At 35.9% G+C, this 24852-nt stretch overlaps 1 protein-coding gene across 1 annotated transcript; it reads left to right on the forward strand.

Moving 5' to 3' along the window:
* The first annotated feature begins 323 nt into the window (after positions 1-323).
* moxd1 (monooxygenase, DBH-like 1) lies at positions 324-24572 on the forward strand. The gene is made up of 12 exons (XM_051876045.1): positions 324-839; positions 3047-3193; positions 3477-3644; positions 4090-4173; positions 9843-10022; positions 10103-10205; positions 10676-10842; positions 12368-12559; positions 13176-13235; positions 16902-17044; positions 22669-22837; positions 23690-24572. Exons 1-12 carry the CDS (start codon positions 570-572, stop codon positions 23849-23851), a joined length of 1845 nt encoding a protein of 614 aa, XP_051732005.1. The 5' UTR covers positions 324-569; the 3' UTR covers positions 23852-24572.
* Positions 24573-24852: the final 280 nt, after the last annotated feature.

The raw sequence follows: 24852 nt of genomic DNA on the forward strand, positions 1-24852 counted from the left end.
TAAATACTACTTTTAAATACTAAATAAATATATTAGGGAGGTGTCCATATTCTTAAGTGTAGATGGGCTCAAGGCTCTTTTTCCACTTACTGATGAAGAAATGAATTAGGTTATTAATTGTTATGATTACATTTGAAGATATAGCAGAGAAAAATAAAATTGCTTAACGAAGTAGGATTTTATTTGAACCCAAAGTCACCAACATTCAAGTGATTCTTCACTTGGTACTTGAACTTCAGAAATGAAGCATTACACAAGTTTAATAGTGTATTGTAACCACGCCGTTGATTATAATGGCTGTATGGCAGCTGCTTGACTTTTGTCGCGTCGCGCGCTCGTAGACACGGTGTTCAGCTCTATATGTCTTTCCACATCAAAGAGAAATCAAATCACACAAGTTCCAACAGTTCAGCGGTGGGAGGCTGCCAGCGCTTGAAAGGATCGTTCGCCTCCAATGCACCAAAGCAAACAAACACTCTTGCCCTCGGAAGTTACATATTTCCATAAACTGCTCTATGGATAAAAAGCGTCCTTGAGTGCCGTCAGTGCTGTTTGCGATTTAGCTCGATATGTCTGAAAATCAGCATCTTTGCGCTCTAGTTTTCCTAACTTCACTCTTCTGCTCGACATGCTCACAGGGGACACGATTCGTTCATTCAGCTGCCCTAGATGCGGATGGGAGATACAACATTAAGTGGGGATTTGACGAGTCCACGATAACTTTTGAAGTTGAAGTGGAAACGACAGGATATATAGGATTCGGTTTGTCACCGACCGGTGCGATGTCTTCGTCTGATATCGTGATAGGTGGTGTGCTCAACGGAAGTCCATATCTGCTGGTAAGTGTGCACGCACCTTTGGGTGTGAATGCATCTCTGATTATACAGTAACAGAAGACTGACTCACAGTTTAAAATTAGCCTGCTGCATTTTGGCCACTGTAAATGTTGTGCTGGATTGATTGATTAGCATATTTGCTTCCATCCATTTACCTTATACAACAATATGTAAAAATGAAGTAAAAAAAAAAGTTTTAAAAATCAGTCATATCAGTTTGATTTTATATTTACTTTCATTTGTTTTACTATCCCATAATGCCACTGTGCATGTAACACTGGTCACATTTCAGAGGCAATGTAACTAATTTAATGTATAATTTTTGCATATTTACAGCCATTTGTTCTCAAATGAACATTTTAAATTAATAGTTATAGACATAATATTTGTGTCAATAAAGAAGAAATATAACTAAAATTAATAATCTGTTCTGCATATCGCTGTCAGATCATCTTAGTGGTCGTAAAAAACAATATAGCTTATATATTGTTATAGTTTCTGTCGGTTTTACTTGATTTTCCATCATTTTTTTTTTTTTTACAGTAAAGGGGAATCTTATATACTCTATGGACATAGCATGTTTCTTAGATTTAAAATTACCGGTACATAATATTCAAGAGTGTGCGCAACATTAAAGGCTACTGTCTGAACATTTAAATCTGCAGTGATAGTTTTTTTTGTGTCCTGAAATCTATTGCGATGAGATCATCGACAGTAACCCACTGACCTGACTATAATCAGCTGCCCTGTTGTGACCTGGTTTTTAATCAGACAGTGCTTGCACAGACACTACTGTTTCAAATGCACACAGTTTCAAATGCAAGCAGGGCAGTATTTGAATACATCCACACCAGCTGTCCATATTCTCTGCACATTATAATCCCAATCCAGCTGTGTCTAACTGTATGCATATAGGTCAATGACGTGACGGGTCATTTTTTTTCCAAAGGCCTTAATAATAATAAAAAACAAAGATATGACATCCAAAGTATGTAAGGTCGTACAACTAGATCACTTTTATTGAATCCAAAAGATTTTAATTATATTTTGCTACATATAAAGGTGTTTTAAAGATTTTGAAGTGTCAAAAGGTCATTCGGTTTAACCGTCCAAAGGCAAATACAGCCATTTCATTTGTGATTAAAATATCTTAAAATGTAATAAATGTATATATTTTTTTATTCTGGCATGATTTTATAACATCATATATCAACATAGTGCAAAATGGTATTAAAATTATGTGTAGAAGTCGTTGCTTTGTTATGAGAAAGAATAATTTCATGGATGTCATTCGGAGTAACCAATATAAAGGGACCATTTTGGATCAAGTCATGTGTTCAATATCATGTGACAGGATGTGACATCATTCAGACACCTGCAAAGGACCACATGGTTGTGAAGCAAAGTTACTAACTCTCTCTTAACTATCTGAAAAATTCATGTTTCCACTTGCTCATACGCATGTCCCGAAACGTCACGTCATTCGGTACAACCGCTATAAAACATGGAAAATGTTGTATTATTTTAAAAACTTGTACTAAATATAATATGTTTGATTGTCCTTTTGCTAGCTAGCTAGCAATCTAACTAGATATCAGCCTTTTAGCATTGTTTGAAAATATTGTCATTTGGTATAACCAAAAGTGTCATTCGGTAAAACCGAAATTTTGGTTAAACCGAATGACTTTTTTGGTGACAAATTTTGTCCGTCTTGTAAAAAATGACAAAAGCAGTGTTAATTAATTATAAAAACCACATAATCTCATTTTTAACACTTAATAAAACTTCAAAATTAATTATATCTCCATTAGGTTTTTTACACTTTTAAGAACCTTATTCGTCAATGACCCATATACAATAGTACTAGATGTTTATGATTAGTGTTCAGCACAGGGCTATTCATCAGCATTGTTTAATGAAGGCTCTTTTATACCTATACATTGAAGTTTTAGTTTTGTAAGCATGAGTCATGACTGCTTTTGTTCCAAAACTTAGTCATAGTTCTATCTGAATGTATTGGACAAAAAAAATAGGACATTTGTGAGTGCAGCTGACCAAACATTTTGATCACATGTTATCACATGTGAGCACATGCAGACCAAAACCAATAGGATTTACTCACATGATCCCAATATGCCATCAAAACAGATTCAGACCTAAAAGATGCAAACCTGAGATGGTCTAACTTGGTTCCTCCTCACTCTACTCAGGACTACTTTACAGACTCAAACAGAAAGGTCCACAAAGATCCACTGCAGAGCTACAAGCTGCTGTACGGCAGAGAGAATGGCACACATACTGTCCTGGCTTTCAGCAGAAACCTCCAGACCTGTGATGACAATGACAAAGTCATTACGGTAGGTTTGACTACTACATGCATCATTACATCTGGCTCCATAAGTCTAAAAGAAACAGTTTTCAGTGGCAGGGTCTCTTTATCCAGTTTTTGGAGTGTGCACCAAAACCAAAGTTGTGCTCTCGGTTGTAATTATAATGTCAGCAAATTGCCTTTTGTTCAGGGGAAAACTTTAGTGTGGTGTTTTATTGAGGAGTTCAATAAACTCAATTATTACTTATATAAAAAAAGTCTCTTGCACTTTCTAGTAAGTGTACAATTACCCATAATTTGTCATTGACCAGGGCAGTACAGTGAGAGTGATCTGGGCGTTCCATGCGGAGGACGTGGGAGTGTCAGGACCAGTCTACCATGGGATGAACAGAGGCAGAAAGAGTCTGCGATTGCTCAACCCTGGAAGCAGCTCCAGCATCCCAGCAGGAACAGCTTTCTTTGACCTTCAAAACGAGGAGGTGAGGAAAGTGCATGCAGCAGACTGCTAGAGCGTTTGATGAGTTAAGAGTGACATCGAACGGCTTAGCCCTAGGCAGTGTTATGCCTACCGTTTTGTCTATTTGTGTGCATGCTTAAAAATCAAGGTCCTTAATGTCAAGGTTTTGTGGTTACATATGAATCCTTTTAAAATACAGACTCTTTTCCTGCTGATTGGGTATTTTCTATGAAAACAAGGCCCCTTTTATGCCTGTGGGATACTGCCAAACACCAGATTTTATAAGAGTGTACATATTTACAACCTCATAACAAATACTCAGCATTGAATAGGGAAAAAACAGGAAATGGGATTAATAAAAAGCTGGAAGTCCACAATGGAATATGGTTGTTGCCATCTAACTGCTATGTTTAACTTTTGTGACTTGTGCAAACCTACAATTTTGTAAACATTTTTAAATATTGCAGGTTCCTGTGCCTCATAAGGATACAACATACTGGTGTCAGATCTATAGATTTCCAGAGCTGAAGAAGAAACATCATGTAATCAGAGTGAGTAATAAAACTAAAGCATAAAACATGCCCATCTTAATGAAATCATACTGTTTAAAACACTTACATTCATTTAAGTCATGTTAACCATAGATGAGATAACTATTCCAGGGATGCATGCTTAGGAAATTATAGGCTTACATATTGCCAATTAAATCCTCCCTGTTGTGATGTACCTTTTACTATCTCAGTTAACTTCTACTGTACCTACATTTATGGGCTTTAATGAAGCTTGTGCATTTTCTTCTGGCTGCGGTATTAAACAAATTCCAATCAAAGAAATTCTAGTTATTACTATTAGATTACTGTTACTGTAGCTTGCCAGGCTACAAGGTAATAATAATTTGTTTAATTTGTAGTTAAACTTCATTCAAGCTTCTTTTTTTTAAAAAAGTAACTAGGTGCACTGCAAGCTGCAAACAAAAAGGAGCTAACATTGAAGTTGAATATACAGTGTTGGGGAAAAGTAATGCATTACAATATTGCGTTACTCCCTAAAAAAAGTAACTAATTGCACTACTTAGTTACTTTTTATGTAAAGTAATGTGTTACATTACTTTTGCGTTACTTTTTCTCACCTGGTTGAATTAGGTCATTGAAGGTCAGCAGCAAAGACATTGGTTAATAAAGTGAGATTAAATACATAAAGTATATTTGCGTAATTTAATATATTTAATTATTACAGGTTTGCGTTAAATTCTGAGATTGCATTTCACTGTTTTTATTCATTTAGAAGAATACTGAATGTTTTCACTCAAGTGAAATGAGTAAATGCATGTTCACATTTAGTCTAGAACTACAATACCCATCATGTTTACACAGCGCACACAATGCCTCTGCACTAACTTTATAATTCAATCAGAGCCATATATTTTACTGGCACAATAACAATGATGAGTTTTATGTTGACAGTATCAAACTTGTAGAGATAAATTTACACTAAATATGACAAAATCATTCTAATTTACATAACTGAGTCGAGATATAATACAGGGACTCGAATAGGTGAATCACTTTTGTGAATCTGTTTATTTACGTAAATGATCAGGTACACTAGAATGATTTTTCATAACATGAAAATGCTACATATGAGAGAGGACCATTTAGGATGAACTGATTCACTAGGCTGAATCAGACATTCCAACGCTGTACAGAGAGGATCAGACTCAAAAATCTGATTTAATCGCTGTCAGTGTGAATACTGAACGCAGCATGTTTGAATTAAACGTGTTTGATTATTCCCCCAACATTTGATAGCCATAGAAATAGCTATTATTATGAAAATAACTGAAATACAAAGTTCTGTCATGAAACTCCAGATGGCGCAGGCCGATATGTCCTTAACTCAATCTGTTAGCAATCACATCATTCTCTATGGAGCACAGCTGATTGGTTCCTGTTGCATCAGCAGCCAATGAGCTCACTGCTCAGCTTTCAAATACTTGGTCAGTGTTTGCTGTACCAGTTTGCAGTGCGTTTTCAGAAAACCTCCACCTTCTGCAGCTCCACCTGTATAGATCTGCTACAGGTATTGTGCAGCAGCATGTCTTACATGCTCACAGCAGCGTGTCTGTGTATGTATTGGCAGTAGCAAGTCTTGTACTTGCTCTGCAGCAACAGCAATAACAGCAGCAGCAGTGTAGCAGATCTATTCCAACCAAACATATTAACATTGTCATATCCATTACCATGCCAAACACTCTGAGAGTTTTCATGACAACTACTGTCACGCTACTGAATAAGTAGCTTCGCCATTTGTAGTTAGTTACTTAGTGGGATACTATTTTTTTCTTGAAAATATTTAAAACATAAATTAGATTCCACGTGCATGTTTCAAAACATGGTATGTTTTACCTTATATTGGTTGTTTTTACATCAGTTTATTTTTGCTGTTGTCACCTATGCCGGTTGCCATCTCTTTCTGTCTCTCTGTCTCCCTCGCTTCTATTTTATGTCTCACCTGCTTATTAATGTCTTTTGCAGCTGCTATTTGTAGATCAGACACGTTACTGAAATTATACTCTCTGACCCAGATGAAAGAGTCTTCCCATAACTAAGCTTTTCAAGTTTTACTTAATTAAAGGCAGAATAGGTACTTTAATCATATGATAAAATACTACAATTAAGCTTCGTCCTTTCAGGCTAATTTTTCAGATGCACTAACCTTTAATTTTATTTAATTGTTGTAGTCACCAGTTCGTGTCTATGTAAAATTCAGCTGTGGAAAGACAGGCATGCATTCATCTCCATGAATTCATCACTATGGCTACAGCTCCACGTTTTTAGCGAAAACATAAGCAGAAATGAGCAGCTTGCAGTATGAATGTAAGCCATTTACTGTAGTTTGCTGCAGTGTTCAGCATGTAGTGTGCTGGATACAAAGACTCTACAGTGAATAGACTTGAGTAGCCTAGTCCATGTTTTACAGGATGATGAAACATACAGACAAATGCACACATACACATGCTTGCATTCACTAGCCAGTGGCATGCAGCCTTTAGTCATGGCCTAAATCAAGCAGTTCTAAATGACCAAAATACTGCTGGAGCATACTGTAAAATAAAGTTTGTCATATCACTTGGGTACATGTACTGTAAATGGACCACGTTTGAGTTAGATGTTATATTTAGTCTCAGTTTAACCTTTCATTAACACCAACTGAACACAAATCAGTAAAAACCAACAAGTCAATAGTTATTGCTGACCCCTCTTCACCCTCTTTTCCTGTCATCTCTACATACACTAGTCTGGTATTTGTGAAGCTCCAGGCTGTGATGCCAGCAGCTGCCCCATAACCACAGCAGTGTTTGAATGTTTCCTGCTCTGTCCCTGCTCAGTTTCATGGAGCAGATGTTGAACTGTCAAACAGGAGCAGATTTTCCAGACACTATGCTCTCACTGTCTATATTCAGGCTATATTGTCACTGTCCTTATTCAGGCTAAACCTCATACTCTGTGATGTTAGAAGAGGCTGTCTGGGTGTACCTAATACAGTAAGACCCCAAATAAAAGGTAGTTAATTTGCTTGTGTAGTCTAACAGACTGCACGCACGCTTTGTATGCACATTGCTGATGATACTAACAATAAATGCATAACTGGCCTTGTGCAAAATATGCAAACCCATATTTAAATTAGAAATGTGCTTTTATTGTCACACATGTTTGTCATATAGCTAATTTTCTAGGCTCTGTCATTTTATCAGAATACCCTGCACTGTAAACCCTAACGCTTAAAATAATTCGTTGGTTTGAGTTGGACAAACTTAAATTAAACTTTTATGAGTTTTTGGTGCTTTCTTTCACAGAACTGATATATTTTAAGTAAAATGAACTGTTTTATTGTTTTGAGTTTTATTAACTTATTTCTTTTCATTTAGACGAACTTAAGTTTAACTGAAACTGGGCTGGGATTTTTCTATTTCCCAGCATGCCCATGGCACTTTAAAGGGAGAGTAAATGTTAACATGTTAGCAAATGAGCAATTTAGCACTCTAAGTTTACACTAATAAAAATGTTTACGTTGAGGTTACATGATAATTTTAAGTTAAATGTATGAATTAGTGTACTCAAACATTTCAAGTTATAAGAACTATTAAAATGTATGAGTACAAAATAAAAATCTGCCAGTTCTGCTTAATTAAAGGGTTAGTTCACCCAAAAATGAAAATTATGTCATTAATTACTCCACCTCATGTCGTTCCACACCTGTAAGACCTTTGTTCATCTTCGGAACACAAATTAAGATATTTTTGATCAAATCCGATGGCTCAGTGAGGCCTGCATCACCAGCAATAACACTCCCTTTTCAATGCCCAGAAAGCTACTAAAAACATATTTAAAACAGTTCATGTGATTACAGTGGTTTAACCTTAATATTATAAAGCGATGAGAATACAAAAATAACCAAATAGCGTCTTTATTCCACAATATCTAGTGATGGGCGATTTCAAAACGATGCTTCATGAAGCTTCGAAGCTTTACGAATCATTTGTTTCGAATCAGTGGTTCAGAGCGCCAAAATCACATGATTTCAGTAAACGAGGCTTTGTTACACCATAAGTGTTTTGAAACTTCAATAGTTCGCGTGACTTTGGCAGTTTGATACGCGCTCCGAACCACTGATTCGAAACAAAAGATTCATAAAGCTTTGAAGCTTCATGAAGCAGTGTTTTGAAATCGCCCACCACTAGATATTGTTGAATAAAGTCGCTATTTTGTTATTTTTGGTGCACAAAAAGTATTTTTTTTTTTATAACATTAAGGTTGAACCACTGTAGTCACATGAACTGTTTTAAATATGTTTTTAGTAGCTTTCTGCGCATTGAAAAAGGAAATGATCTTGCTGGCGATGCAGGCCTCACTGAGCCATCGGATTTTATCAAAAATATCTTAATTTGTGTTCTGAAGATGAACGAAGGTCTTACGGGTGTGGAACGACATGAGGGTGAGTAATAAATGACATAATTTTCATTTTTGGGTGAACTAACCCTTTAAACTTTGAACTTCTTAACTTTAAAAATTTGAGGCAACTGATTGCCAACTTATTCGGGTTTACAGTGTGGTGCAACATTTTTGAATGATTGTAAGTGATGTTAGTGTCTTCTCAATGACAAAACACGCAATTTTGTTACTTAAGGCATTTTAAGATTTCTGACTCAGAGCAGGAGAAAAAACTCATTTTGAGAAAACGGCCTTTAAAGATATTTACTGTAATTGAAATCTATAGACGCAAATAGATAAAGTGGTATAAGATATACACTTAAAAATGTATTTTGGATGTTTTCTTTCCACCAGTCTGAAAAAACACTTTATGAAAAGTAAAAAAGTGCAAAATCTCAAAATTGACAGGTGCCTGAAAAAACAGTGTTTTTGCCTGTATTGTCTCCCCTTAAACAAAAAGTGTATCTTTCATAGCAACCTTTTGATTAATATCAATGCAGCCATGTGCGTTAAATCATACTGTTCAATATAATGACAACATAGCATTATATGGATGGTGGGAGCTGAATCTGTGATGGATTTTGCTGTAGATGGATGGATCAGACATGCTGTTATCAGTTAGAAACAATAGAATACTACTGCTAACATGTTCATTAGATTTTGGATTCTCAAACAAAATGGTTCCCCATGGGTAAAAAGAGGAGGTGAAAGGGAAATAAAGGAATGTTTGAATATTTATTCAGCCACTGTTTGGCCCTGGGTCCCACTGCTTCAGGCAGATGCCCCTGGAAGAGAGGACACAGTTCACTCTGTTGGAAATGCTTTTATTTAGAATTCCAGTTCCGACAGAAGAAGCCCACTGTGAGGAGAAAAATAATTCTAAAATTCCCCACTTCCTACTCCAAAGATATCCGAGCTAGTTTTAGCTCAAGAATCCACACACACACAAACACAGAGAGAGAGAGAGAGAGAGAGAGAGAGAGAGAGAGAGGATAACCTAATTTTAACAAATCTTTATGGCTGATGCCTTTATCAAAGCTCAGAACAGCATGTGTAGTGGAAAGTGTTCTTGTTTTGGATTATATAAAATAAATTGTATAACATTTCAAATCCATTTCATTGCATTTAATTTAAATTAAAATAATACCTTCATTATTATTATATATGCACTACCATTCAAAAGTTTGGAGTTAGTAAGTTTTTCCACTCTCATTGTTTGGTGTTTTCAGATAGAGCCATTAATTCAGAAGGGTCATGAGAATCTGGTTCACCACATTCTGCTCTACCAGTGTGACAGCAATCTGAACAAGAGTGAGATCAACAGAGGACATGAATGCTACCATCCAAATATGCCAGACTCCTTCTTCACCTGTGAAACTGTCCTGTTCGCCTGGGCTATTGGGGGAGAGGTGGTCATTTCATAAGTTCAAATTCATTCGAAATAATGAGAGTTTCAGATATTGAATGGAAATTATTTTATGTATTGCAGGGCTTCACCTATCCTCCACATGCTGGAATGTCTATAGGAACCTCAATAGATCCAGTCTATGTACAGATGGAGATTCACTTTGATAACCCATCTTTACAAAGAGGTACTGTATGTTATATCTGTTTTTTATGTAACACTTTAACAGTTAAAGGCCAAACCTGTCTTACTTAGTGACCTTACTTAGGGCATAAAATAATCAATATAGTCTCCATGGTAATACTAAATGATTTTCAGCCAATCAATAAAGAGCTTTTTTGTAGTGGTTGAGCCAACACAATCTCATGGCAATTCATAACTATTTTACGTTTTGGTGAATTGGTGGCTAATTCGTATTAATTTTTACATTCTTATTCATATATTTTAATACGATCTGCTCACGCCCCGGTGACGGGTATGTTTAGGGGTGGACCTTCATGCTTACTTTTTTTCGAAAAATCATATGTTTTTGTATATTCCACACATTTACAAATTCATACGAAATCGCCACCTAGTATCATAGTTAAGTTTTCCCATGAGATCAGGTTGGTTAAGCCACAAACTTCAGAGCTGCTCAGAGTTTTGATCTCATCTCAGGGATATTGGACAGTTCAGGCCTGCGTTTGTACTACAGCCCCAGCCTGAGGCGCTATGATGCTGGGGTCATCGAGACAGGAGTGTGGGTCAGTCTCTACCACATGCTGCCCCCAGGCATGCAGGATTATGTTACTGAAGGACACTGCACACAGGAGTGTCTCCAGGAGGTGGGACCTCAAAAACACAGGAATTATTGTGGTTACACTCCATTTACTCTTTATAAGATGATATTTGATAGCTACACTACCATTCAGACATTTGGAATCAACATGAAAGAGTGTTTTTGAAAGAAATCAATATTCTTGTTCACCAGGATGCATTAAATTACAGTAAAGACTTACAAATGACTACCTGTATAAATAAATGCTGTTGTAAAGGTATTTTATGCATGCCAAGGCTGCATTTATGTGTTGAAATACGGTAAAAAAAATAGTAATATTGTGAAATATTAATACAATTTAAAATAACTTTTTTTTATTTTAATACATTTTAAAGTATAATTTATTCCTGGGATGGTAAAGCAGAATTTTCAGCAGCCATTATTCCAGTCTTCAGTGTCACATGATCCTTCAGAAATCATTCTAGTATGCTGATTTGCTGCTCAAGTAACATTTCTTTTTATTTTCAATGTTGAAAACAGCTGCTTAAAGGATTAGTTCACTTTAAAATGAAAATTACCCAAAGCTTTACTCACCCTCAAGCCATCCTGGGTGTATTTGACTTTCTTCTTTCTGATGAACACAATCTGTGTTATATTAATAAATATCCTGACGTATTCAAGCCTTATAATGGCAGAATGGGACCAATGAGTATGAAGCTCAAGAAAGTGCATTCATCCATTATAAACGTACTCCACACGGCTCCGGGGGGGTTAATAAAGGCCTTCTGAAGCCAAGCGATGCGTTTGTGTAAGAAAAATCTTATATAATATTCGACTTACAAAGAAAGTGTAAAACTCTCGCAGTTAAAAACGCTTACGCTACATCCTACGCCTTCCGTATTCAAATTTCGGAAAATAAAATTGCAAGTTGTATACGGAAGGTGGTCTGGCGGAAGCTGGACATTTTACTTTATAACTTGTTAAATATGGATATTTTTCTTACACAAACGCATCGCTTCAGAAGGCCTTTATTATGATGGATTGATGCACTTTCTTGAGCTTCATACTCGTTGGTACCGATCTCTGCCATTATAAGGCTTGGATGCGGCAGGATATTTATTAATATATCTCCGATTGTGTTCATCAGAAAGAAGAAAGTCATATACACCTAGGACGGCTTGAGGGTGAGTAAAGCTTGGGGTAATTTTAATTTTAAAGTGAACTAATCCTTTAATATTTCTGTGGAAACTGTGATGCATTTTTCAAGATTCTTTGATGAACAAAAAGTACAAAACAAGAACAGAACTGATTTAAAGTACAAATCTTTTGTGTCACTATAAAAATCTTTACTGTCACTTTTGATCAATTTAATGCATCCTTGCTGAATAAAAGTATTTATTTTAAAAAATAAATTTAGAAAACAATTATTTTAAACATTTTTTTTTTAACAATTAAATGCTTCATTACTGAACAGAAGTATTAATTTTCTTTAAAAACATAAAAATGTCTTATTAGTTCCAAACTTTTTAAAGTTTCTCCAAACCCAGACCACACAAAAAAAGGAGTATAACATGTGTCTCTCTTCCTGTAAGTCATTAGACAGTGAAATGCCCAGTGGAGTTCATGTGTTTGCGGTTCTGCTCCATGCTCACCTGGCAGGACGGGCTATCAGAACCAGACACTTCCGCCGGCAGGTCGAGCTTCAGCCACTTGCCTCAGATGATCAGTTTGATTTCAACTTCCAGGAGTTCCAGCCGCTCAGCCAGGAGAGGATCATCCTGCCTGTCAGTCAGAATCCATTTCAGTTTCATAATCTTCATTGCTCCATCTGAGGGTGAAATTGATGTGTTGCATTAACCACCAGATACAGTGAACCTCACAGTTTGCTTTACTAAATTTTGGTATAGTGAACAGACTGTGCTTTTATCCCTTAAAGTCTCGTTTGGGTCAAATTAAATGGCATTTACTCCGGACTTTACACTGTTCTCAGGGTTTATAGTTTATATCTGAGGGATTGGTAGTATTTTAATAGTAAAGAATAGAGCAATTATCATTATCTGCTCCAACGTCTCAGCCATATCCGAGCACTTTGTATTACCTAAGAGTGGTGTAATAAATTCAACATGTAAAGAGTGCACAAAGATGTGCATCTGTAAGACTGGTATCTATTTATTTAAAAGGGCCCACAGGCGAGAGGTGACTCATGTGTGAGTTGTGACTTGTTATCCTGTTCTGTTCTGTGATAACAATCAGCAAGGTTTTAACGTTTTATACTCAAAAGTTTCAATGACCTATTCATTTTGGCTAGCACCCAACAGTGAGCATAATAGATAAGCAAATGTTTTTTGTAATTCCCTTTTTATTTTCCGTGTGTTAACAGACCTGTTGTTCTGTCACCAGGGGGATTCTCTAATCACTGAATGTAGATACAACACCAAAGGCAGAATGAACATGACCTGGGTAAGATTAAAGCTTGTGAAGTCTTGTTTTTTTTTGTTTGTTTTTTTAACAACAATTGTACGGATGTGTGTCATATACAGAATTATTTATGATATTAATCCTGGATAATAGCAAACGTTAGTCAACTGTAATAGAGCTGTTCAGTCAAGAGGTCTGATTTGTAGGCCACCCCGAGCGGTAATTTCCCATGGCTTCCTTTGGGAATTTCTAATGGGATATTAAAATAGCATTTCTTGATTTATGAGTAGAAAGGTCTGGGGTGAATATTACTTGAACTTTATCATTTTGTTCTCCAACTTAAAGGGATAGTTCATCCAAAAATGTAAATTCTGTCATCATGTTGTTCCAAAACTATGACTTTCATTCTTTGTTCTGTGGAACATAAAAGATACGTTCTTTAAATAATCTTGTTTTGTGCTTCACAGAAGAAAATCAGTTTTGCACCAACATGAAGGTGCCCAGGTGGAAAAAAAAAAAAGTGCACTAAAATACATTTTATTTCAGTACACTTAGTACACTTCCATAATGTGCTTAAAGTGCTCTATTTTCATGCACTAATTTTGTACTTAATATACAAAAAATTCTTCTTTACTTCTTAAGATAATCTTAAGAACATCTAAGTGTACTGTGCTATTTTGAGACAACATGAATATGAACTGAAATATGCTTTTAACATACTATCTCTGTATTAAAAAAAAAAGTATTTAGTTACCACTTGTAGTACACTTGAACACATCTTTCATATACTTTTAAATATACTCATCAAACACTTATAAATTATTTAAAATATAAGAATAATATACGATAAATATATACAAAATGTATTTATAATGTATTGCCCACATATTTTTATACATTAAATAATTAATTTCAAATGTATTGTAATTATGTTAATATTCCCTTTATATGATATACTTAACTGCATGGTAATGGTGTCTTTAAATAGTACTGTCATGTAAAATAAAGATTCAATAGCGAATGCAGCAAATATCAGTTTATTAAGAAAAATAACAGTGGGAAAGATAGAAAGGGTCAGACGTCATGGGTGCAGATGGCAAAGTATTTCTTGGTAGCGCAGACTGCAACGGACAAACCAGTCCTCCGACAAGAGTCCAACAGGTAATCCAAAACTGTCTCGACGGGGAATATCCAGAACAGGAACGATAGACTCAAACACAGCCAGGACTAACACTGCACAATCACACCAACACAGGGCAAAATGAACAGACATTAAATAGCAGCGCTGATGAGCCCCAGCTGACGCTAATCAGCTCATCAGCAGCAACAAAAACTCACAGAGACAGATAAACCAGTGAACCTGTGAACCGTGACAAGTATAATCAAGTACACTATTAGTATGTCATTAGTAGCACTTTTTTCCCCACATTAAAATATAGCACTTTTAAGAACTTCATGCTAAAAGTATACTTACTGTTAAATTGTGAATTTTAGTCAAGTCAAGTCACCTTTATTTATATAGCGCTTTTTACAATGTAGATTGTGTCAAAGCAGCTTTACATTGATAACTGGTACATTATTTGGCTGCACAGCAGCTCTTAAAAAAATAGTGTCAATGCAGGCAGATCAAAGCACTGTTGAATATCAAATGTCAAGTCAAATATCAAGTGTCCCCAACTAAGCAAGCCAAAGGCGACAGCGGCAAGGAACCCAAACTCCATCAGGTGACATCAGGTGGCAGATAAGTGGCAAATAGGTGTTTAAATGGAGAAAAAAAACCTTGGGAGAAACCAGGCTTAGTCGGGGGGCCAGTTCTCCTCTGGCCAACAGTGCTTTGTTACGATTCAGGTAGCTATCATAAGTCCGACAGGATCGCAACATTCAAAGTATTTATTCCAGTTCCATCCAATTGAGGATCGTATTCATCACGGCGGTATGGGCGGTTGTTGAGGAACTGTGTCATGGCTGTCGTGTCGATGAGGCCCTCACAGTGGATGATCTAGTTGACTCAATCTCTGCTGATACTTCAGGGCTGCGTTGTGGTCGTGTCAAGGTGCAGGTCCTTGGTCTCACCTGGATACGGCCCGGATCCGGTTGACTACGGTGAACCTCGGGATAACCAGAAAGACTAATATTAGCGTAGATGCCATTCTTCTTCTGATGTAACGAGTACATCAGGTGTTATAGGAAGTGTTCCCGGTTCCGGCTGACCTAATTTATGCAGCCTAATAATCCTTTAACAGATTTGAAAATATAAATTGGTAATGTGTTATGTGTATGCCAGGTTAAAGAAATGCGTTTTTAGTCTAGATTTAAACTGACAGAGTGTGTCTGCTTCCCGAACAATGCTAGGAAGATTGTTCCAGAGTTTAGGTGCCAAATAGGAGAAGGATCTACCGCCTGCGGTTGAATTTGATATTCTAGGTATTATCAGCTGGCCTGAATTCTGAGATCGCAATAGACGTGAAGGACTATAATGAATTAGGAGCTCGCTCAGGTACTGGGGAGCTAAACCATTTAGTGCTTTGTAAGTAATTAGCAAGATTTTAAAATCTATACGATGTTTAACAGGAAGCCAATGCAGTGTTGACAGAACTGGGCTAATATGGTCATACTTCCTAGTTCTAGTAAGAACTCTAGTACACATTTAACCTGCATGTTTTATTTTTCATGAAAATTCATTAAAATAGAACTTAGTGACAGTATATATAAAATCCACTAAAATTTTATGTAAAGCATTCATAGCACACTTTTAAGTAATGTACTTATAAAACACTTATATTTTGTTTACTTTATCTGACTACACTTAAAATCAATTTAAGTGTTAGTGCTAATTAGTGCATTTATATTAAGTGTACTTAAGTACCACAGTTGGGAAAATATACTTATAACTAGTACATTAGTGATATATTTTTAATAAAATCAATTTAATTTAAACTTAGGATTACTATATAAAAGTCTTCTAAGATTGAACTTCTAAGTTTTAAAGCATTCAAAACACACGTTTAAGAAATACACTAATAAAACTCCTCTGTATATTTTTGCGGTTAAGTGCACTGAAGTACTACTGAAGTAGAAATATACTTTTAATTAGTGTATTTATAGTGTATAACTTTTACAATTTTATTTAGCACAAAAAATAAGAATGTACTACAAATGTACTTGATTGTATTTAAGTATTTGTTTTAGTGCATTCAAGTATACTTTTTCTTTCACCTGGGTGCAAAAAAACTGTACGACAATAGACTAAAACTATAGACTTAAGGACTACAAACTGAACAGCTCTATTAGAAACACGTCTTTGAATCTCAACAACAGGGTTTTTATCCAGCTGGTCTGTGAAAGTCTGCATGCTCTTGGCTAAACAATGTGTCTGCAAACAGCTGCAAGTCTGTGGAGATGGATCCAGCTGCTGACGTTTGCCCGTACACATGAAGCCAGTGAGCTGATAGGCTGAGCCGGGCTGCTTTTTCTCTGTAGACAGTCCACAATCCATAAACATCAGAGCCAAATCACTGGTGTTTTGGATTCATATTAGAGAGATCAAAATATATTTGCTGCTCTGTGCATGTCAGTTCAGCTTTGCTCAGTAATGGGCATAATTTGTCACAGGCTTTTGGCTGTAACAGTGATTCAGATGCATTATGTCAGTGTAGTATTTCAAGGTCTTGACCCTAGTAATGTGGAATCTCTCTTTTTTTTCTACAGGGAGGTCTTAGTACACGGGATGAGATGTGTTTGTCATATCTGCTGTACTACCCCAGGGTTAACCTAGCCAGGTGTGAGAGTTTACCAGAAATCACCGGCCAGCTTAAATTCATTGGGGTCAAAGAGATTCAGGAGCCTGTTACGTAAGTCTGAAAAACCGCCTTAGAGAAGGGCTTCTTGAGTTCATAACAATGAATAAGCACATTTATCGTAAATGGCACTGAAGTATGCAGCAGCAGTACAAAAACATCCCAATTACCTGAAAGATATGACTGTTTTAAAGGGTTAGTTCACCCAAAAATGACATTCATTTATGAGTTTGTTGAATAAAGTGGTTATTTTTGTTTTGTTTTTGCGCACAAAAACAAAACAAAAACATTATGGTTGAACCACTGTAGTCATGTTGACTATTTTAACAATGTTTTTACTACTTTTCTGGACCTTGAATGTGGTGATTTCGTTGCTTTCTATTGAGGATAAAAAAAAAACTGGATTTTATCAAAAATATCTTAATTTGTGTTCCGAAGATGAACAAAGGTCTTACGGGTTTGGAACAACATGAGGGTAATTAATGACAGAAATTTCATTTTAGGGGTGAACTAACCCTTTAAGCATCCAGAAATGTCTGTGACAGCCTGAGACTAGACTGCAGATTTTTTGTTTAGCCAATCAGAAATCTTTGCGGCGCTTTCTGCCTGTCAATCATTTAGCATTTTGCTATATCCAGCCTTATTTAGCAATTGTCAATAGTTATTTTATTATTCGAAAGCACTATTGCTATTTGCTGCTGTTGTTTTTGTCAACTTTGACAACACTAAGATGCTACTACTTATATGCTCCAATTACAGTGGTATCTTTGAAGGCAGGGTTTTGGAAAGTCTAATTCAGTGGCTAAAGTATACTTCAGTTTTGACATGAATTCTTAGCGTATGCGTACATCCGAACGCATAGCCTATTAAAGTATACTGCATTTGATAGTGTGCTTAATAGACCTTGTTTAAACCAGAGTTGCATATCTTCTAAAAAAGAAACGGATGAGACGGAATAACAAAAGATGGCTGAGGCCCCGTTTACACTACTGTGTTTTCGTTTTAAAACGCATAACTTTTGCTAAATGTCGTTTACACTACTCTGGCGTTTTCAACAGAGACTTTTGAAAATGCTACAGAGCCCGTTTTAGTTTGAAAACACCGGGGTTGCGTTTCAGTGTAAACGGACCAAAATGGAGACTTTTGAAAACAATGGCATGGCTGCCTACGTTCGCTCTGCGTATCCTTGACGACCGTGTAAACAATAACATGGAGACTGAACTGCAATCTTTGCTGTAATTTTGCTGTAATTTTTAGATAATGGCTGCTAAAAATTACAACAAAATTACAGTTAAACTCAGCATTTTTTAATACTACAGCTGCCTACATGCACACTTGTACGCGCATGCCCAGTGTGCATGAACGGTCATGTGACATGCGTTTTCGGTCGTGTAGTGTAGACGGAGATCGTTTCTGAATTTTAAAATGAAAACGCACTAGAGTAAACGGGGCCTGAGTTAACAAGCACTAGTGTAAAAGAGTTAAGAGAAACACACAACTAGTTTTAAAAAGTACAAAGTTATCAGTCATAACTTCTGGAGAGAAATAGCACAGATAATGGACAAAGATGAACACCTGTGTTCGCTCATACTGTCAGATTCTCGTCAAAACTGATGTATACTTTGGGGTTTAGAAAAATTGGGGTGTGAGCATACAGTTCGCTAATAACAAAATTTACGTCACACGCATAACACGAGTGTGCGTGCAAAAACCTGAGTATCCACATTATTTTACAACATGGAAGTAAACTATTATCTGTGAATGTGCAAGATTTCAGATTCATTAGCCACTAATAACTAGAGCAAAAACAAAGTGCAGTAAACTTAAAAAAAAAATGCAAAAAAAAAGTGTATTTATAATTACAATAAGAAATTAAAATAATATGATAACAAATATCAGTTTGCAGTATCAAGCAGCATAGCTGTTTCTTTACAGCTAAAATAACTGGAAGCGGATAAGACCAGAAACCTTGCACGCTGTTATGTTAAAAATAAGGTGAATGCTTTGGGCTTTAGTCTGGTTTAAGTTCCAGAACAGTTAACATCACTTACAGCTCCTTTAAAATTAAATTTGAAATGACAGAAAGCAAGTACTAAGCAGAAAGCTAACAGTAGGTTATGAAACTTAACAAGAAGAAAACACGAGAAACAATGGGAGGAAAACAATGGAAAGAAAGACCTTCCAATGACAACTTGGTTCACATAAGACTGGCGTCACTATCACAGACCCGTAATAGCTTAACGGCGGTTAATTGATGGCCTGCCGAGTAGGTAAATGATCAAATGAGGATAAATGTTTTCACTTATCCAAATGTTCTTGCTGTCATGTCAGTACAAGAGCTTTACCAGAAGACGTGTCATCTTGCTTCCATCAGAAAGTACAAATTGTTTGTCCGACCCACTGAAACATCTGGAATGGTCATTATAAAATGTGTTTGTCTCATTCTAAGAGAGCTAAAAAAAGAAAGACACTTTGAAACCACAAGCCATCTGACAGATGTTATCGAATCTAGTTTTCCCCTCTTGTGATTTTCGTTGCTGAGACAAAAAATGAAAAATACATGTTTCTGAAATTTCTGTAATGCTAAACTTCATCTTTGATTGGGCATCATAACATCTCTGGGTATCTGGCTATCTCTGGGTATCATAACATGACTGTTGTATCAGTTTAATAACACATTCAAACATGGTGACTCTCCAGAAGTCATCTAGAAAGACAAGCAGTTCTTGGCTAATTTTAGGTGGAACTAGCCCTTCGAGATGTTATCGCAACCATGGTATAAATCTAAACACATAATATAGTATATGAGTTTTAAGGGAGGTCTACATCTCAGAGCAGCTGCGTGTTTTTGACTCCCAGTTTCTGTGGGTGTCTGCTGAGCTGCTGATGTTTTGTATAGATTCCTTTCACTAGTTTGTATAGAGAGAGAGATGTGTGGTTTGTTATGTCCGCACATGTTTGTTTGTGATTTCGCGTGTGAGCAGGCGAATGTGTGTTTTGGATGGACGTGGGCGTGTGTGTGTACGTCTAAAATGAGGAACATCTGAAGGGCCCTGCTGGTGGAGTGTGTTTATTCGACCCCCTGAGGCTCAGAACAGTATTGTGCTCAGATGCTGGAATTAGGGGGATTGTAAGGGAAAAGACCTGGCAACTCTAAACAGATTTAGTTTCAAAGCTCTGCCCCAAGCGCCCTCTGTCTTTCGATCACCCCAAGTCACACACACACCTATAAAGCTCACTGAGGGGATATAGACCCTCAGGAGTATATTTGATCAGTACATTTATGGCACTCAAACCATCATATATGATATGGGGATTATGTTAAACAGTACCATAATTAATATGTTAAAAAATCATATCTGTATATTTTCCGTTTAATTTCACAGATGCAGTCCTTATTCAAGTAACACAGAAGTTAGAAACATTAATAATTACCTTAAAATTCATTTTTAAAAGTTCAGTACTGCTAAGAGGAGTTGGAATATAGGTAATTAAATAAATATAAACTATGATATTTGCATTGATATGTATAGACTTAGGCAAACGTAAAGTGTTTAATATTAAAGGAGTAGTTGACTGAAAAATGAAAGAAGAAAAAAAAGTCATCATTTACTCACCCTCAAGCCGTTTCAAACCTGTATGACTTTCTTTTCTGAAATACAAATGCATAAATTTAAAAGAATTGTGCTGGTTGCTGATTCCATGCAATTACTGTACAATATTAAAAATCTGAACAAATCAGTTTTGTAAAACAAAACAATCGATTTACAGTTTTTTTTCAACTGCTTACACACAAAATCCTTACTTGTCACACAATTTCTGAAACCTGACACTCAAACACCAGAACAACACACCAAATCTGCAAAACCATACACTAATTCTCAGCCTTCAACTCAGTTTTCAATTTCATAAAACACTTTTTTCAAAACACAACACACAATTCTCTATGTAACACATAAATATCTAACAGGAAGTATCTTGATTTCCTTTTTTAAACACAACCATTGTTTCTGTCCAACTACACATGGTTGATGTATTTCTTTTCACAAATGCTTACAGTAAAAAATAAATAGTTTGGTTTCAATCTTGCTTTCGTGTTTACTGTGAACTTGTCAACATCTCTCTGCCAATTACTTTCAGTCTTGTACAGAAATGTACATAGGAGCTCATGAAAGAAGAGCTTTGGTTTTTGAATAACTGTGTAAATATGATATACCAAAAATAGAATATTATGGCAAAGGTGTTTGCAACGTAAGACAAATGTTTGCTTTTGAGTTGTGTTTGTAATATTTTGAATGCAGTGCTTCATTTTGCAAGAGATGTGAGGCATTTTGCATTTTGTGTGTGCAATTCTTGGATTTGTGTGTAAAGTTTTGAAAAAAAAAGAGGCAAAGTTTTGAAAAACTGTATTAAAAGATTCATTTAAAAAAAAAAAAAAAAAATTATCAGACATCACTATTTCTCCCATGAATGCACCAAGAAAGCTAGGGATGTCATCAGTAAATATCAGTTACTTTATAAAATCTAAATTTGAATTCAGAAAAGTAATATGGACAAGTGTCATTTAGTTCAAAAGAGTCATATGGACTCCTTTTATGATACTGTTTAGGTGCTTTGGCATCCTCTTGGAAGCTTGACAGCTCCAGTTCCCATTCCTTGTAACTGTATGGAAAACTGTATTAGAAAAACTTGGGTAATCAAATGTTGACAGACTAGACTTAGTTCCCCCCAGAATGAAATTTCTGTCATTAAGTACTCACCCTCATGTTGTCCTAAACCTGTAAGACCTTCGTTCATATTCGGAACACAAATTAAGATATTTTTGATGAAATCCAATGGTTTCTGAACCAGGCAGCAATGTCATTGCACCTTTTGAGGTCCAGAAAGATATTAAAGACATCGTTAAAATAGTCCAGTGGTTCAACCTTAATGTTATGAAGTGACAAGAATACTTTTTGGGTGCAAAAACAAAACAAAAATAACGACATTTTTTAACAATTTGAAATTTAAATTTAACAGTATTTAACAATTTAAAATAGTCCATGTGACTACAGTGGTTCAACCTTAATGTTACGAAGCGATGAGAATATTTTTTGTGCGCAAAAATAAAACAAAAATAACTTTATTTAACAATTTGAACTGTTATTATACGCAGTTGATGTAGTAAACGCAGTTCAGCACTTCCGTGTTTACGTCCGAACGCCGGCTCAGTTTTGGCCGATGCTGTACACATGAGCAGCACGATGCATGCGTGTGATGCTGACGCAGGAGCCGGCCAATAATGAGCCGGCGTTCTGACATATAGAACCCGGAAGCGCTGAACTGCGTTCACTACGTCAACTGCGTATGACAACAGTTCAAATTGTTAAAAAATGTTGTTATTTTTGTTTTGTTTTTGCACCCAAAAAGTATTCTTGTCGCTTCATAACATTAAGGTTGAACCACTGGACTATTTTAACGATGTCTTTAATACCTTTCTGGACCCTCGGATTTCATCAAAAATACCTTAATTTGTGTTCCGAAGATGAACGAAGGTCTTATGGGTTTGGGATGACATGAGGGTGAGTAATTAATGACAGAAATTTCATTTTTGGATGAACTAACCCTTTAAGTACAGTATTGTTATGATATTAAGTAAATGCACTACACCAAACACCAATGTCTTTTGCTTTTTGAAGAACTTGGCCATTTGTGATTAAGAGTCCTAAGAAATACAGCAACCTCTCCTTCACGGAGGCCATGGACAAATATAAGTGGACGAGGAAGAGAGGGAAAGCGTTCAACGACATTGTACGGAAACTCCCCATGAACGTTCGCTGCTCCAAGATCGGCCAGGATGAGTGGTCGGTGAGTGATTTTGGTTACGCAGGACCTGTACTGTATTCTTTTATATTCTTTCATTTTAAAGTTACCCTCAGTCATTTTTTGTATATGTGGGGAATAAGGCGCCTTTGACGTATACTGACACCTAGTGATGTGGATGCAGAATAATAAAAAAGAAGCAATTTTTAGATACCGAAGGCACATTAAATATGCTGTTCACAATGCAGGATTTTCAGATAATACTATTATTTGGCTGGTCATGTGATCTCAAATGTCCTATTTATGTGGGAAGAACTTTTTAATGTAGAAACATATACTGAGTGCACAAACGCACTGAAATACTGTTCAAAAGTTTAGGTTCAGTATATTTTTAGTCAGCAAGGATACAGTAAATTGATCAAAAGTGAAAATAAAAAAGGTTACAGTAACTAATAATAAATGTAAAAATAAATGTTGTTCTTTTGAACTTTCTATCATCAAAGAATCCTGAAAAAAGTATCACATTTTCCACAAAAATATTAAGCAGCACAACTGATTTTAACAGTGATAATAATAGGAAATGTTTCTTGAGCACCAAATCAGCATATTAGAATGATTTCTGAAGGATCATGTGACACTGAAGACTGGAGTAATGATGCTGAAAATTCAGCTTTTCCATCATAGGAATAAATTACATTTTAAAATATATTAAAATAGAAAACTGTTATTTTTGACAAAAGAAATGCAACCTTGGTCAACATAAAAACATTTTTAAAAATCTTACCGTCCCCAAAAATCTGAACAGTAGTATCCATGTCAAAATGTTTTTTCAAGTGGTTTTTAAGTGGTCAGTATTTTCAAGTGGTTTCTAAAGGTTCTTTTCTCTGCCTCTATTAGATTCAAGGGATGATCGTCTCTCCTCCGGATCTAAAGTCAGAGCAGACATCTGCTGCTGTCGTGACCTGTAGGAATGTCTCAGAAATTCACTGTGAAAGTTCCCTCGCTCTGCTCCTCATTGCTAGTCTCTTGCTCATACTGCAGACCTGCTTACACCTCTAATGTCTGCTGTCATCTCATCCCCTGTACTCATAAACATACCATACTTACAGCATTGGGACAAGATTTACACCTTGCAGACAGTATAGAGTAATTGCACTGTGTGACACACTCTTACTTAACCTAAATCAAGTTTATCACTAACACTGATCACAACTGTGCTGTATTCATGTAGGCATCATACATGCTTCTCATGAAATATCCTTTGGTTAGTACACCACAGTCTTGAAAGCCTTTCTAACAAACGCCTTGCATAGCTGTAAATCTTCATAATCTCACCACATCCTTTGTCTAGTGAGTTAAAGAGAACAAAAATGAAAAATTATGTCATTTACTCACTCTCATACCGTTCCAACTCCGCAACTTCTTCTGTGGAACACAAAAGAAGATATTTAGAAAAATGTTTTTTGTTTTTGTCTAATAAAGTGAGGTCTAATGTAGTTTTGGACCCCAATGACTTCAAAAAACTACTTCAAGCACTGTCATGCAGAACTCCTCAGAAGTGGTGTATATTTTTTAATACAGTACATGTCTCTCATTCATACTGGTAGTTTTATTAAAAGTGAAAACTGCCTTAAAAATAACATGTGCAAAAGCGTTCAGTCCAGAGCTCTGCGAACTGTGTTCCTCTCATTATAAGCTAAAAGTGTGTTTCATAAATGAATGCTATTACATTTTTATACGCTGTCTATGTCTTTGAAGCAATAAATGTTTATTTCTTGTATATATTCTTGTAATATTTAGAGGCTTTATTTGTAGCTGGAGTTTTTAATGAAATGACACAGACTCATTTTTATGTTTACTGTTTTTTTTTTTTTTTTTTTTAATTCTGTTTGCATTATTCAATTCAGTTTGCTTGCTTTTTTGCTTTTAAGGTGTAGTTCATCTGAAAATAAAAATTATTCCTCCGTATAAAACAAAAGCACATAATTTGACGAATGTCCTATAAATACACACACACAGGTTTGTTTTGCTATCTTTGTGAGGACATTCCATAGGCGTAA

The sequence above is a fragment of the Ctenopharyngodon idella genome, chromosome 20 (assembly GCF_019924925.1).
Source record: "Ctenopharyngodon idella isolate HZGC_01 chromosome 20, HZGC01, whole genome shotgun sequence".
Classification (NCBI taxonomy): Eukaryota; Metazoa; Chordata; class Actinopteri; order Cypriniformes; family Xenocyprididae; genus Ctenopharyngodon; species Ctenopharyngodon idella.